The 16,315-nt window shown below is 37.7% G+C and overlaps 1 protein-coding gene across 1 annotated transcript in view; it reads left to right on the top strand.

Moving 5' to 3' along the window:
- ADGB (androglobin) overlaps positions 1-16,315 on the top strand; it is a 95,238-nt gene that overhangs the window by 42,316 nt on the left and 36,607 nt on the right. The window contains exons 15-21 of the mRNA XM_042446472.1: positions 1,600-1,768; positions 3,737-3,800; positions 7,342-7,444; positions 11,404-11,548; positions 12,581-12,695; positions 14,137-14,304; positions 15,537-15,672. Coding sequence (XP_042302406.1) covers positions 1,600-1,768; positions 3,737-3,800; positions 7,342-7,444; positions 11,404-11,548; positions 12,581-12,695; positions 14,137-14,304; positions 15,537-15,672 — 900 coding nt within the window. The remainder of the gene's footprint in view (positions 1-1,599; positions 1,769-3,736; positions 3,801-7,341; positions 7,445-11,403; positions 11,549-12,580; positions 12,696-14,136; positions 14,305-15,536; positions 15,673-16,315) is intronic.

Raw genomic sequence — 16,315 nt, 5'->3', positions numbered from 1 at the left:
TCTAGTTCTGAGCACCACAATTCAAAAAGGATATTGACAAGCGGGAGCATTTCCAGAAGCTGGTGACCAAAATGGTTCTGAGGGAGAGAGAATACTGGCCCAGTACCATCAGGGGCTAGCCTGAAGAAGCAGAGCCCTCCCTCCGGTCCATCTGCCTTGGTCCAGGCCTCAGGGAGAGAAGAATGCTGGACCTGATTCCCTCCCCCCCCCCTCACCATTCCCTTCTCCTTTTGTGTCGTGTCTTTTAGATTGTAAGCCTGTGGGCAGGGAACTGTCTGTTATCCCCTCTATTGTAAACCGCTCAGATTCCCAGTGATTGGGCGGTATATAAATAAAACCTATTATTATTATTATTATTATTATTATTATTATTATTATTATTAAGGGTCCGGAAATACTGCCCTATGACAAGTGACTTAGGGAGCTGGGTATGTTTAGCTTGGAGAAGAGAAGGTCAAGAGGTGATATGATAACCCTGTTTCAATATTTGAAGAGGTGTCATATTGAGGCTGAAGCAACCTTGTTTTCTGCTGCTCCAGAGACTAAGAAGCAATGGATACAAACTACAGGAAATGAAATTCCAGTTAAACATTAAGAGGAACTTCCTGATAGTAAGAACTGTTCAAAAGTGTAACATACTCCCTTGGTATGTAGTGGAGTCTCCTCCTTTGGAAGTTTTTAAACAGAGGCTGGATGGCCATATGTCCGGAGTGGTTTGATAGTGTGTTCCTGCATGGCAGAAGGTTGGACTGGATGTTCCTTTTAGTCTCTTCCAACTCTATGATTCTATGCTTCCACGAGTCTAAGACCTCTAGGGGAGGGATTTCTCTGGTCCCATCACAAGCATGTCACTGAGGACACAGGAGAGAATTTCCCAAGTTCTGGAACTCCCTTTGGGAGTCCATTTGGCTGCTCTCCCTGCTGTCTTTCCATCACCAGTTCAAAATCTTTTTATTTTGTGAGGCATTTAGTTTTTAATCTGCTGTGGCAGATGATGCTTTCAATGGAGTAGGTGTATTCTTATTTTATTGTGTCTTCAACATGTGTCTTTAAAATGGAACTTAGATTTAATTGCATTTTAACTTTTGTATTAATAGATTTGTTGTACTGTTTTTTGTTTTGTGTTTTTAAATAGCTGTAAGCAACCCTGAATCCTGGGCTGAGAGAAAGATAAAATATAAAATAAACAAGCACATAAATACATAAATTATTACTACCCACAACGTGCACACTGTACTTCTGCTACTGTTGCCAAAGCTTGCATTACATCCAGTTTTATGTTTCAATATGATTATACCTCATATTGTTTTACTATGACATTGTAAGCTTTGTGGAGTGGACATTTTGCCTAGAGAAGGAGAGTTTATACTTTTTGATGACTGAAATAAAATTTTGTCCACATAACCTACAAGGAGTTGGTTTTGTAGTTTACATATTTTTACAGCAGTCAGTGAGAGTTTAGACTGTCTCTTTGTTTTATGAAGTTATTAAGAGGAACATAGTTTGCTTTTTATGTTTTACAAATTCACAACTATAGTATCATTTCTCTACACTGCCCAGAATAGTATTCATGAAATCTTCACATTTTTCTTCATACAGGTGAATCAACTGAAAAAATGAGTAGTGAAGCAGCTCAGTTACTTGAATCAACAGAAGCTGCTGTCAGCAGCCAAGTAGTAAACAAAACTCCAGAAGAAATTGAAGCAGAAAAGAACCCAATTTCCAAGGAAATATGGATGGACTATGAAGATTTCTGTGTTTGTTTTCAGTAAGAGGTGTTTTATTGTTGTTGGAGCAATATTTCTGGAAATGTTATGCTTTGCCACACTATACAAAAAACAGTGGTTTATTTGGTGGAAGTTAGTTACACATCGATCCCAAATTATAAGCAGTGTAAAATATCAGTTATGACTAACTTTAATCCCATTAATTTCATTGGGACTTGTGGGACTTTCTTCATCTGAATCCAACCAAACCATTGCTATTCATAAAATGTATTCTCATTCCCTGCTGTACAGACCAGCAACATGGCTGGGTAATTTATTAGATTTTTCCAATAAATACATAATTATGGCGCGTTACAGACGGCCCAGAAGGGGCCGTCTCATGCCGCTGCCGGTTGTAGCGTCCGGGAACTGCAGCAGCCAAACGGCGCCGTTCCCGGACGCTGCCAAGAAGGAGCGCGAAAATCACGCTCCTTCTTGCTCCCCAGAAGAGACGCCGCAAGGTGCTAGTTGCGCACTCGCGGCGTCATTTCCGGGGTGTGACGTGCGGACGCAGAGCGTCGGTTACGTCAAGATGGCAGTGGCCGTGTGGAATGGCCACCGCCATTTGTTACGGACAGAGTCCGTAACAGGAGTAGGGGTGTCTAGAAGAGACACCCCTTTTTTAAACTGGGACGTCCTGAGGACATCCCAAATGGCGGTATGTAACCCGCCAATTTTTTCTGCTAACTTCTTGCTTTATGTTTTTGCATTAAGACCATAAGAAGCATGCCTATGATTATGAGTTTCTTCCTTGAATTAAGAGCTTTTCTATACAGAGGACTCTGACCAACCAAAAACCATTATATCCTTATTCTGTCTCTTGTCAACTGATATTTTCTCCCTGATAAGATTAATAGAATAGTGAAAATATATGAGAAAGTTACAAACTAAAGACTTCATCATTTGCACTTCTCCATGAAATTTCTTAAAGGAGGCAGGTCGTTTGCACAATGATACCTTCATCTAGACCTACTTAACATCAATTTTTCAAAAGCAAGAAATGGTATTCCCAGCGCAGTTCATTTTGTTATATATTCAAAAGTTTTTATTGTGCACAATTGCTGAGTGTTTGGGGATTGAAAACAGCAAACTTGCACAAAAACACACATGACAATCTAGAAAGTGTGTTTTATATACAAATTTCATGGGATATATATATATATGTGTGTGTGTGTTTGTGTGTGTGTGTGTGTGTATATATATATATGTATATGTATATGTATGTATGTATTTCTGTGCTGAGTAAGTTCCTGAAACATTTGTGCAGATTTGTGCACAACATGCAAAAACTGCACAGAATTTTCACTGCTGTATAATTTTTCCTATCAGGCATTTCTTGGAGTCATAGAAGAACTTTGTAATGGATGCAACTCTAACTGACATTTTGAACGTTTACTATAAAAGGCTAATCTGCATTTTATGTGTGTGACAACAAAGATAAATCACAGTAGTTCTGTCAGACATAAGTACAGAGGAGATTAAGATTGCTTCTCTTTCTGGTCAGAACATAATTCTTGGTTGAAGAGCTGGTGGCAAGAAAATTATTATTTGAATAACTTGCAACACAGATGATTTAGAACCTAGGTAACGTTCCAAATATAGTCAACAGACACAAAAACATAAAGCAACCTCTGCATTCAGAACAATTGCCATGATTTATCCTTTTTACCCTTTATATTTTTTGTTATTTAGAACTGATACAAAATAATCAGTTGGTTTCAGTAATCAGTAGTGGATGCAATCTAATTAATTGCTGTTGGTTATTATTAATGGATTGTTCACATGTTTGAACTTAATAATCTATGCAGTACCATTGCTACCACTATTATTACTAGTAATAACCAAAATAATAATAATCGAATGTTCATATGAGGGGATGTTAATTTCATTGTTCTAGTAATTCAGCATATGGTGACACTGTGAAATTGCTATATAATTAATTCTTAAATAATTATATTCACTTTTCTTAGGAAACTGTATATTTTTCACAAACCAAATACCTATGCCTACACCTATCAGAAGTCAGATTTTAGGGTAAGTGAATAGGATGCTGCTGTATTCATTTGTTTGCAAATGCTAGGAATAATATACAGGACATCCCAATAGATTCCAGAGTTGCATATGTTTGATAAACATTTGTCTTGACTGATAAAAAATAACTTTAGATAAAATGTTACTACAAAATACTAAAAGCCTAAATGACTGCCATTAAAAAGAACAGTAACATGATACTTTGGGATCAGAAATACTGTAGGATTTTCAATTTTAGTTGACATTCAACAACAATTTGAATGCAACATGTAACAAAAGTAACCATTCAAAGTTAAGTGTTGTGATATAGTTGAATGAAGTTAGATACCCAACCTACTAGAGCCTCTCTACTGGCTCCTTTTCGACCTCCGCTTTCATATATGGATAGGAGTTTTATTGCAGAGGTTCTCACTGCCCATAGCTTGATTGCTGTGACTAGATTAACTTTAGTAAGGGCAAAGGGAAATGTTACATGTATTCACCTTTTACTTTTCTTATTTATTTGAATATTTGTATCCTGTCCTATACCATGGGCTCTCAGGACAGCAAATAAGTAAAATATTGTAAACAATTTAAAGCAATTCCAAATATAAAACATTAAAGAATTTAACATGCTAAACAAACTTAAAAAAGTGAAACAGTTAAAACCATGTGTATGTACATTTGAAAAGTACATTAGATTTCTGTCCAACACCCTCAGTGTGATCAGTCTCTAGGGCCCAGCCTACAAAAACACGATGGATGCATCCTGTCAGAGTTGGGGGACATCTCCGTCATTTAACCATTAACGTTCTTTGGTCCTCCTCCAAGTGTTTCAGACATCTCAACAATCCAGAGAGTGTTCAAACCCTTTCTGCACCAAAGATTTCCATAGACAATACCACCACCATGTATTACCTAAATAAACAAAGAGAATGCACACTACCAACCTCCTGGATCTCACAGTATATATTATAATCAGGCACATGCTTTGCAGATGAGGATGATGAGAAGGCCGACACCCTTAGCCATATTTCCACTGTGTTCTACAAATGAACTGTGGCACCCTCTGTACTTTGCCATTCCAGAGATAGATCTGTTTGCTACTCGAAGGGCTGAAGAACCACAGACTTCATAGGGAACACATTTCTAAACTAGAGAGAGAATACAGTCCACCCTTCCTTTACACAGGGAATCTGTTCCGGAATTCCGCCTAAGCTCAAGCCCCATTTAAATGAATGGAGTTCATGCATGCGACGGTTCAGCACCACATGCGCACTATGGGCGCATGCACCATTACCCCTTATAGGGCACACCGCCCATTTTCCCAGCACAGCTTTCAGCATATGCTGAAAGCCATGTATGACACTGGAGCACTGTACATTATATGTATTCCCTCGTTTCCCCTGTTGATAATGATATTGGATTGCATTTCTCCTTTTGACAAAACTAGTCTTGGTTTGTGTAAACTAGGCTTGGTTTGCCATACTCATGTCTTGCAATTTTGTAGACAGACCCTATTTTCTTATTCAGAACACAGGTCATGTCTTGCATCCAGACCTTCAGACTTTACACCTCACAGCTTGGCTTGTCCACCCATGAGGACTCTTACTACATATCCCTATCCATTTTACAGGTTTCCAAGAAACCCTTGACAAAGGGATATTATTAGTATAAATGGAAGCCTTTTCAGGCAATCCTTCAGGACAGCCACTCTTCTTTTATGACTTAACAAGCCAGGGATGTGTTATGTTTCTTACTTACCTTGTGGATAAGAAACTTAGCTGATCATATCTCAAGATTTAGCAATCATCAATTGTAACACATTTCTCCCCTTCATCATCATAATCATTATGTTTCACCCTCCTTTAGGTTAAGTTGTTTTTTGGGGGATCATGCAAATTTATACCTCTCTCAGCCACCACTAGTTCCCTCATGGAATTTGTTGACTGTGTTAAATGCTCATAGGCAAACCATTTGAGCTGTTAGCTACATGAGATTAACATTTACTGACACTCAAAACTATCTTTTTTGGTAGACACACATCTGTTTGATGGGCTGGTGAGACAGCAACATTCAGCTGGAATCCTCCATTTCTTTCTCTTTCATAGCGCGATAGTGGTATTTTGCTCTGACATGTCATTCTTCCCTAAAATGCTATCAGAATTTCACCTCATCCAGGACACTTCCTATACTGTTCCCTAAATGTGCAACACCTTCTGAGTCTTCATAGGACTCTCTTGATGTGTGATGGCCATTGGCCTTCTACTTAGATCACATCAAGGGCCTTGTTCAGCTACCAGAAGGGTCATGCTATATCTGCTCAGTGCATTCCAAAAGGGGCCCTTTCCAGCACATTACAGCATACAACAGAGCTCCAGCTGACTCCAATGAAAAAGAGAAGTAAAGAGCATTATCATCACATTGATGGTGCCTCACCCCAAAACTTCTAATGTCTGGAAACTGAAGTGTGTCCAAAGGAGGGCGATTAAAATGGTGAAGGGTCTGGAAACCATGCCCTATAAGGAATGACTTAGGGAACTGAGGATGTTTAGTCTGGAGAAAAGAAGGTTAAGAGGTGATATGATAGCCCTGTTTAAATATTTAAAGGGATATCATATTGAGGAGGGAGCAAGCTTGTTTTCTGCTGTTCCAGAGAACAGGACCTGGAACAATGGATGCAAACTACAGGAAAAGAGATTCCACCTCAACATTAGGAGGAATTTCCTGACAGTAAGGGCTGTTCGACAGTGGAACACACTTCCTTGGAGAGTGGTAGAGTGTCCCTCCTTGGAAGTCTTTAAACAGAGGTTAGATGGCCATCTGTCGGGTATGCTTTGATTGTGATTTCCTGCATGACAGGGGGTTGGACTGGATGGCTCTTGTGGTCTCTTCCAACTCTATGATTCTATGATTCACTCAGTGGGTTCATATGCCTATTAAACAGTGTGAGGAATATGATGGAACTCTGTATCACAAACTAATTTAGTGGCCATGGAGCTGAACAGAAATCCCCAGTATCCCCAATATCATGTCTATATTCAACATTCAACTGGGATCTCTAGTTATGTAATTAAACTATGCACCCTACTTTTAATGTACTTCATCTCTCATAGTGTTTTAAGTGAATCAAAGTAATGAATTCACCAAAGACTAACATAATTGTCCTGCAGACTCCTTTTGTCTTCAAAGCTTATTTTGCATTTAAGCAATATGTTCTAATTAATTAAGATCCAGTTTCAACATTTGTAAACCTAGTGTTTCATTATTTTAGCTAGTATTCTTGGTCTCTTTTCTTTTTAAATACTTACATTCAGTTTAAAATAGTAACTTGGGATGCATACATAAAAACCTTCATAGAAGAAAATTAACCTTTTTGTTAATAGAATAACACAAAATCTAATTGTTCACAACTTTGATAAAAAGGTGTATAGATCTTTCAGTATTCGCTTTATACCATACCTTGAACTAAGGAACTTGGAACAGAGCCCAAATGCTGTCAAAGACTTGTTATTGCAATACAGAAAAGATAGAAATTAAACATGAGTCTTCTCTCTCTTTACAGATGCAAGATGACCGTGTATTATATTATTTATGTGTGGACAGTTTGAAGCCAATTGATATCCTGGTTAATTTTTCAGCATTAGTACACTGGGGAGACTTAGGAGGTAAGATCAGTATAAAGAAAAATAAGTTAATATTGATTGGATTAGGTAGATAACTGCAATGAAGGCAACCTTGAAAGTCCAGAAGTCAGTTTTTTGCCATTGCAACATGTCAGAAGATACAATATACCAAAATCTGAAACCAGAAGTGGCTGGGAGTCCTCTTCAGGTTTAGAAAATCAAGTCGATTTTAGAATTAAATGGACATAAAGCATATTTAAAGGGGGCTTGCAAGAACAGCAATCCACTTTTTTTTAACTGAAAAAAATGGGGGTGGCAAGGGCTGTAGAAATGGCCTTGAGCTAAATGCAGCCACTTTGCCCACCCTTTATCTACTTGGAGATCTTGGGGTGCTTTGAGTAGGTTAGCAAAGATGTCTTACTCCCAATTTTTCAACAAGCAGCAACAAAATTTCTTCTCTGCTACATATTTAACACAATGTGTAGTTTAGCCATCATGTTGTGCCTCCTGCAATAGGCTCTGGCTAGTGACATTTTAGAGTTCTAGTTATAAAAGAAAGTAAATCTCCCATGACTGAACTCTGCCTACCAATGTGCTAGAGCTATATTATTATGTATTGTACTCTGATAAAATTAGACATAGTCTGTCCATTTTACCCAAAGTATTTAATAGAAAACCTATTCCCAATTAATCCACTCTGGATTTTAATCTGAATTTTAAAGAACTAGCCAGAGTACTGAACAAATTTTGGATATAGCATTCAACACTTGGGGTATATCCTTTAAAATTTAAGCCATATCATGGAGCAGATTCATTGTACTGGAGCCTTCCTCCTCATTCAAACTGTTTGAAGTTGTGCCTTCTCACTTTTAAGAAACTCCCATTCATCATGAATTCCCTTCTCTTTTTGTATTCCTGACCATGGGATAAACCCCAGCATTTCCCTAAGTTTACTGAAATCAACTTTCTTAAAGTTTGGAATGTGTGTTTTACCACACCTGGCTTCTCCTTCCCACTGCAGAGCAAACTCCAGCACAGCACTGTCACTCCCACCTAAGGATTCTGTCACCCCCCCCCCCCCCCAAATTAACCAGGTCATCACTGTTGGTTAGGATCAGATTTAAAAATGGCTGAATCCCCTATTGCCTCTTCCAACTTCTGGACAAAGAAACTGTCTGCAAGGCAAGCAAGGAATTTGTTGGACCTTAAGTTTCTGGCAGAGTTTGAGTTCCAACAAATATCAGGATAGGTAAAATATCCCTCTCCTTTCTGAATGTTTGGTCATCTGTTCCAGGAAGGCATTGCCTTAGTCCCCAGTCTAGCATAGGGGGGTCTATAGGAGATCATCACAATGACACCATTTTGTTTATTTCCCATGCTTTGTACAATACTGTAGAGACATCTAAGACCATGGGTCGTTCCTCCTATTGTTTATTTAAGAGTTTATTCCTCCCACTGTTGGGTTCTGGTACTATTTGCCCAGTGCTCTCGGTAACCTTTGGGCTATAACCTTTGGGCTATTATCTCCAGCACTTGAACTCCTGTCCTCAAGAATACTGTCTCCCTCCCCCTCATATCTCACTTTAAAGCCCTCCTGATCAGGTTTGTGAGCCTCTTAGCAGAAATGTTCCAGACAACTGCTGTGAGGTACAAACCATCACTTGCCAGAATTCCATCTTCATGAAACTGCACACTATGGTCCAAGAAGCCAAGTTGTTTTTGGTGGCACCATCTGCAGAACCATTTTTTCACCTCCACTATTCTTCTCTCCCTTCCTGGGCTGTGCTCTTCAATTGGGAGGAAAGACAAAATGATAACATGTCTGCATCAAGGTCTCTCAGCTTCCTACTCAGAGCCTTGTAATCTCTTGTGGTATCATGAAGGCTATGTCTTGCATTGGTTCCCATGTGGACCAAAGGAAATGGTAATGGTCAGTGGGATTGATGAGTCTTGTCAGTCTGTCTTTTATATCATAGATTTCTGCCCCATCTCTCGAGGCCCAGAAACCACTTTCTTTTCCCCTGAGCAGGGAGTCCCTATCATCACCAAACCTTTATTTTGACGATTGGCAAGGGCCATTCCATGTGCTGAGACTTCCAAGGTCTCCTTTACATTCTCTGATGACTGACATTATTGCTCTTGTTGCTGCCTCTCATCACTGATAAGGGAGAGAACTTTGAATCGATCCTGTAGCTCCAAACCCCACAGAATGATATCTGGTCCTTTGTTTTTTGTGTGTCACATTCCTCCAAATGGCTGTCTCCTGCTTTGGGGAAATGACCTCCTCCTCAGAGGCATCCCTTTGTGTTCCTCATCCAGGACAGTCTGCTCCACTCTCTCCAAGAAAACCTTATGTTTCCTATTATGCTGAAGAGTAGATACATGGAACTCAATTTGCTGGACCTTCTCTTCTAACAGGGCAACCAGCTTACACTTGATGCAGGTATAGCTACTCACATTCTCTGGCAAAAACACAGACATACCAGATCTGTTGCAGGTGACCACAGCAGCTCCGTCACCATCCATATTTAATAAACTTAAGTAGGCAATGAAACAGAAGCCTGGGCCTCGTCTGCTAAACCTCTCTGCTGAACACCCACACAAAATGCATTTTGGCTTTGCCTGTTAGCTGAGCTCCAGGAACTGTATAGCTATATAGTTAGCTAGTGGCTGCTAGCTCCTATTGGCCTTGCCTATTAGCTGAGCTCTGTTTGTCTAGTTCTGTGTGCTCTGCTCTGAAAGCTTTCTTCTGTTTTCAAAACCAAGCATAAAATCAGAAATACAGTGGTACCCCGGGTTACGAAAATAATTCGTTCCGCCGCCGCGTTCGTAACCCGAAATGCTTCGTAAGCCGAAAAAGCCATAGGCGCTAATGGGGAAAAGCCGCGATATCGTGCGAAAAAGCGCCGAAAAGCACCAAATTTTTTTTCGTAACCCGGAACAGTTTTTTTCTATGGATTTTTTTCGTAACCCGGAAATTTCGTAAGGCGGCGCATTCGTATCCCGGGGTACCACTGTACTAAGGTGTGGATGAGGTTGATTTTGATGTTCAATGATACATCTTTACACTTAAGAACTTTATCTAGTTACTTCATAGCAGCCCTATAAAGCCTTAGTCTTCTTCTCATTTCTGTAATCCATATTGGTGGATGACTGAGCCAAGGAATAGAAAATCTTGAACAATCTTCATGTCTTTATCATGGTCTTTAAAATTATGTAGATTTTCTATGGACATTATTTTTTATCTTAATATGCAGCTGTGATATACCTTTTGTACTCTTACCTTTAATTTTCATCAATAGTCATTCCAACTCTTTAATATTTTCTGTTAGTAATATGGTTGGTTCCGCATGCATATCTTAAATATCTTATTTCTCTTTCAACAATGGCCCAAAACTGATGTGCCAAAAAGTGCAACATCCAGACGCTTCAGGAGCATGGGGTGCAGATGATGCATGCCCCAAAATGTAGCCAGAAGCCTGTTTGGGACCACAGTGGTAGTGGCCCACTTTATAACCAGGCCATCTGTATGATGTATCATCTGTATGATGACATTATTATTATTATTATTATTATTATTATTATTATTATGAGCGCAGCAGCCAGAGGCTGCTGCTTCATGCCTGTGTGTTTCACCCCAATATTTCCTTTCTTTTACTCTAACCCCAGTTTCCTTTTGGTATGCTCTGCATATAAATTCTATCCATGGATGCTCAAGTCCCATTAAATACAATGGCATAGTAAAATGGCACCCTTTGTATAAAATGGCAAAATCAAGGTTTGCTTTTTGGAATTTATATAATTTTTAAAAATGGCTACTCACTTAATGGATATCAAAATGGTTGGATATGGGCATGTCTTATATAGTAGAGTCCTATTCAGTCTTTGATATTTAGTGCAATTAATACATTCATTTATGTTTTCATTATCCTGCTTTATACTGACATAATGACTACTGTTTAGTTATAAAAATGAGTTATGTGTATGTTGTTTTTGTATAGCCGTTGCACAAAAAATAGGGCACACTTTGCCCAAGGGATTTCTCATCATTGAAAGTTACTCATGGAAGAATCTGGCTCCAGGACAATTAATCTTAAAGATCCATACCTATGCTGCCAAAGCCGCTGTTATAAGTCTTCCTGCTGGGTATGTGCCAGTGTACTGCACCTTTCTAATGCAACAGTAAAAGAAATAAGGTGTATTTCTCCTTAGTGTTCAAAGCACATTGCATATAATAACTCATAACTCTTAACTCTTACAACAATGTTGTAACATAGATTGGTGCATTATTTTAGTTTTGCTTTATATGTATCTGAAGCTGAGAAATTTGTTTTATCTAGACCATACTTTTGTGGCAGAATAAATTTTGTACCAGAAATTCAATAATTGCCAGGTCATTACCTTACATCTCAGTCCTATGTGTGTTTACTCAAGAAATCATTCCTGTTATGTTGAATAGACTTTACTGCCTTGTTTTCTTAGGACTGTGACCTTAGTCACTATTTGTCAGTAGATCTCTACTGTACTAATGGTTACAATACCTCTTTCAGTTAAGGCTTTGCTATTATTTGCATATTATAGGTAGAAGAGACAAGACTCAGAGAACAGCAGCTTGTCTAAAATGACCAAGTAACTACTAGTGAGCTGCTGAGATGAGATTTAAATAGGGGACTTACCAACTCGTTTTCCCATCTACTTCAATGTTCATTAGACTAGGTGCATTACTTTACATTAGGCATCATATATTACATGGAGATAAATACCTCACAAAATAAGCTAGAGTTTTATTTGCCAGTAAACCGAAATATGCAAAATACGTCATGCAAGCTTTTGTAGCTCAAATGGCTTCTTCATCAGGCAAAAGAGGTTTTTAAAAGCATGCAGGAGAAGATGATGGTAGAGTCACAGGCCTACATTTTGTATCAGATGTTGTGTCTGTTTTTTGTTCAGTTGTTTTAGAGTGATCTCAGTGCAGGCAAAGGCCACTCACCTTTTTGGCCATGTTGGCAGCAAGGACAAAGGGTCTTTACCTGTATGATTTTAAACATCTTTTGCCTGATGAAGAAGCCAGTGGAGCTTTGAAAGGTGGCATGAGGTTCTGTTTATTTTAAGAATGGTTAAAACTACTGTGATGTTGGAGTTATGTGGCTCATTAGTATGCTTATTTTTTAAATGTAGGCGCCATGTATTGAGCTTCACTGCAAGTTCCCCCATAGGGCACCATATCCTTCTGTGTAGTATGGTGCCATGTGTATTTGGTGAAGAAGATATTGTTCTGCCAAATCTTGAGAAGGTATTTGTTCCTGTATCAGTTGGAACTGTTTTCTTCATGATCGCCATTAACTTTTTAAAAAAATCTGTGCTTGGCTGTGAAAAATAATTCAGCAAAGTTTTCATGCTGCAGTATTTTCCTAGATTCCATTTTATACTAAGAAAGGATTATGTACATTCTGCTAAGACATATATACACTTACACTGTAACAGAATAACATAAAGGGGAAGCCCCAGCACTCACTCCTCTGACAGAAAAAACCCTGTAACCTCCATTAAGGATTGTATGTATGTATGTATGTATAAATAAATAAATGTGACTGTACAATAATCAAAAGTATGGAAACTGCAAAAATGTCCTATTGGTGTCACAAAAAGGCATGCAGTACACAATATGATAAGCATTTGCAAACATAAAACCACTGATTCCACAATCACTAAATTTACTTATGCATAGAGTCTTGATATGATGTACAGAAAAATGAGAAAACAATAATACATTAATAATATGAGCAACTTAGATGAGGTGATAACTGCGTGTCTATTCCCAGGATCCTGAATTGGATGTTTCAGTCTGTTTGGTCTTCTTCAGCTTATTTACTTCAATTAATATTGTGGTAGTCTTTCTTTTTTCACTCACAGGAACAACATTTATAAGTAAATGACATCTAGACATATACACATATAATCTAGTGGATATACAGTTTGAAACTGGCACAAATAAAAAAATTAAAAATCCATCAGTTATGGGGACAATTGAGATTAATCCACAAGTACTCCTTTGCAAATAATTTTTGTATTCCTTCATGGTAGTTAAGTAGATGTAAATACTGAAACATGAATCTCTATGCTTGATCAGAGTCTTTCATTGTATATATTAAGGTTGATAAACCATTTCCTAGACTATCAAAGTCTAGGAAATTATTAATTGTGGATCTGTTAAGAAAACAGGACTTTGATAGTCTTGAAATTTCATTTAAAAATGGAAAGCGTAATCACAGAATATTGCTAAGAAATAAATTTGCTTATGTAAATTGGAAGAAGAATTTAGAAATTTAGTGACTGGCTCTTTTACTTGAACTGAACTGTGTGCAGGCAAGTACTCTTTTTTCCCTGCAAATCACATGAGAACAAAATCCTGAGAAGCAACTGTAAATTGAGATACACAAAGATTCTGTCCAGCTCAAGAAATGAGCAGTTGTGGGCTCTTCTTTTGTAGGATTTGCTTTCCAGGGGATTGACAGAACCAGCAAATAAATTCATACATGATAGACAGCTTATGCTACCTTTTCATTCTCTTCTTTGGGCTGCTTTACATGAAAGCAATTATGTATAAATTTTGAAAAGAATAGTCAGTATCATCAATTTAATACTTTACTAATTCCAAATTCAGTATATGTGTTTTGGAGCATTAATAAACTTTTAATGGTTTTGACTTATGATAGTTCATGTTTTCTTCTCAGGAGAGCTACCGGTTTATGGAACAAGCTTCAGCTATCATGAAAGCCATTGGAATGGTGTTAACTAATTTTGGACACACAGAAAACCTCCCCAAAGCCATGAAGTCCCTAGAATTAACGCACTGTCCTCCTGACCTCAGTGGCACAGGAATACTGAGAGAACATGTAAAGGTAAAGCAACAGAAAACTATTCCTAACATTTCATTGTATAGTTGGCCCTCTGTATCCACACATTCTTCATCCACAGATTCAACCATCCACAGCGTGAACATATTTTTTAAAATATAAAAAAAGTAAACCTTGATTTTGCCATTTTATGTAAGGGATGCCATTTTACTATGTCATTGTATTTAATGGAACTTGAGTATCTATGGAATTTGGTATTCATGTGAGATCCTGGAACCAAACTCCAGTGGATAACAAGGGCCCACAAAAAAACCAGTTTGTTTGTTTGTTTTTTTAATTAATTAATTTTACTTCATATATGCTCTCCAAATGTTGTTTTTAAATGTAGTCCTTTAACTGAATTGGCTCATTACTAAAATTCGGAATTTGTTTCCCATATACACTCAAGTAAACATGTTCTCAGTAGTTATGTGGCAAATAATTTGAATTGTCTAGAGATATTACTCAGTGTTGAATTTAAAAAAAAAAAAAACCTAACACCCTTTTCAAGAGAATGAATATCTTAATCTCTTTAATTTCTATGCCTGGATATTCATTAACAAAAGAACATAGAATCAAATGCTATGCTCACAAGGTGATATTTCATCACCTCGGTTAGTTCTTAGACATGTTATAAATAATGAACAATCACCTTGTTCCATTGTGCCACACAAGTGATTAATGCAGACAAGATGAAGAGAAAACAGTTTCTTCAGAACAGGTCCTTATGCCCTAACTGTTCGATACATTATTTCAACAATAGGGACCCGCATAAAGAAGAAAGTGGGGATGATGGAAGAAGGACTCATAATAGCACCTTTGAGGTTAATTTATTTATTTTAGCATGAGCGTTTCTGGATGTTAAACCACTCCTTCAGATGCACTGATGAGTATTATGAAACGATAAGAGTTATATGAGGCAACTCATATCTGGATGAGAGAGTAGAAGGGGTCAATGCTTTCAGGGCAGATTAAACTCTTGTGTTTCATCAGGGGATGGATGGATATATATATGAGTTAAAGTACAGTATTTACACTGACCCACAGATATGTTGACTCAGTCTTTTGGAGGTCAATTTTTTAACCTAAATTTCTAAATTAACCTAAATGAGTATATATAGTATATGTTTTTTCTGCTCTGTGTTTTGTTTTGCGTTGAAATGAGAAATAGAGCATGTACAATTGTTGTTTAAATTCATTTGCTGACAGTAGCTTTTTTTTTTTTTTTTACATTTTAGGTGTTCAATAGTGCTTTTTGGCACCTGATGAAACAAATATTAGGGAATATTCCTCCTAACTATGCATTTGCTTACAAAAGTTTCACTTTAGATTTTAAACACAGCGAAGTATCTGTTGAAGACACTGAATCTTCAGGTATTATATAACACTGAAATAATGTCTTTACCTTAATGTATTTTATTAATATTTTATGTTGTAACAACAACAACAACAACAACAATAATATTTTATTAATAATTAATTTAGCAAAAAAAATCCGCTAAATGTTGCAAATAACACTACAAACCCAGAGACACCAAGTAGGGAGGTAGCTGATGCACCTCATTGTTTTTATGTGTAATATAACAGACCTAATATTTTTTGGCTAATATAATTATGCATTAACCCAGTACAGTGGTACCCCGGGTTACGAATTTAATTCGTTCCGCGGCGCCGTTCGTAACCCGAAAGATTTCGCAACCCGAAAAAAGGCTTTCCGCTAGCGCTGGAAAGCCACAGCTTTTAAATTTCGTGCCAAAAAGCGCCGAAACACACCAAAAAAAATTTCGTAACCCGAAAAATCTTTCATTACCCAGAACAGTTTTTTCCAAGCTAACTTTTTCGTACCCCGGAAATTTCGTAACGCGATCAATTCGTATCCCGGGGTACCACTGTATTATTTAAGTAATTTTTCCACCATCATTATGGATATAAGAGTGAAGGAATAATTTAATAAGGATGACCAAAAAGCACTGGAACTAAGTATTGTTGATATTCTGAGGCGACCTCACTTTTGTAA

The sequence above is a fragment of the Sceloporus undulatus genome, chromosome 1 (genome assembly GCF_019175285.1).
Source record: "Sceloporus undulatus isolate JIND9_A2432 ecotype Alabama chromosome 1, SceUnd_v1.1, whole genome shotgun sequence".
Lineage (NCBI taxonomy): Eukaryota > Metazoa > Chordata > Lepidosauria > Squamata > Phrynosomatidae > Sceloporus > Sceloporus undulatus.
The sequence above is the reverse complement of the archived record's forward strand: the minus strand, read 5'-3'. Positions and strand labels throughout refer to the sequence as shown.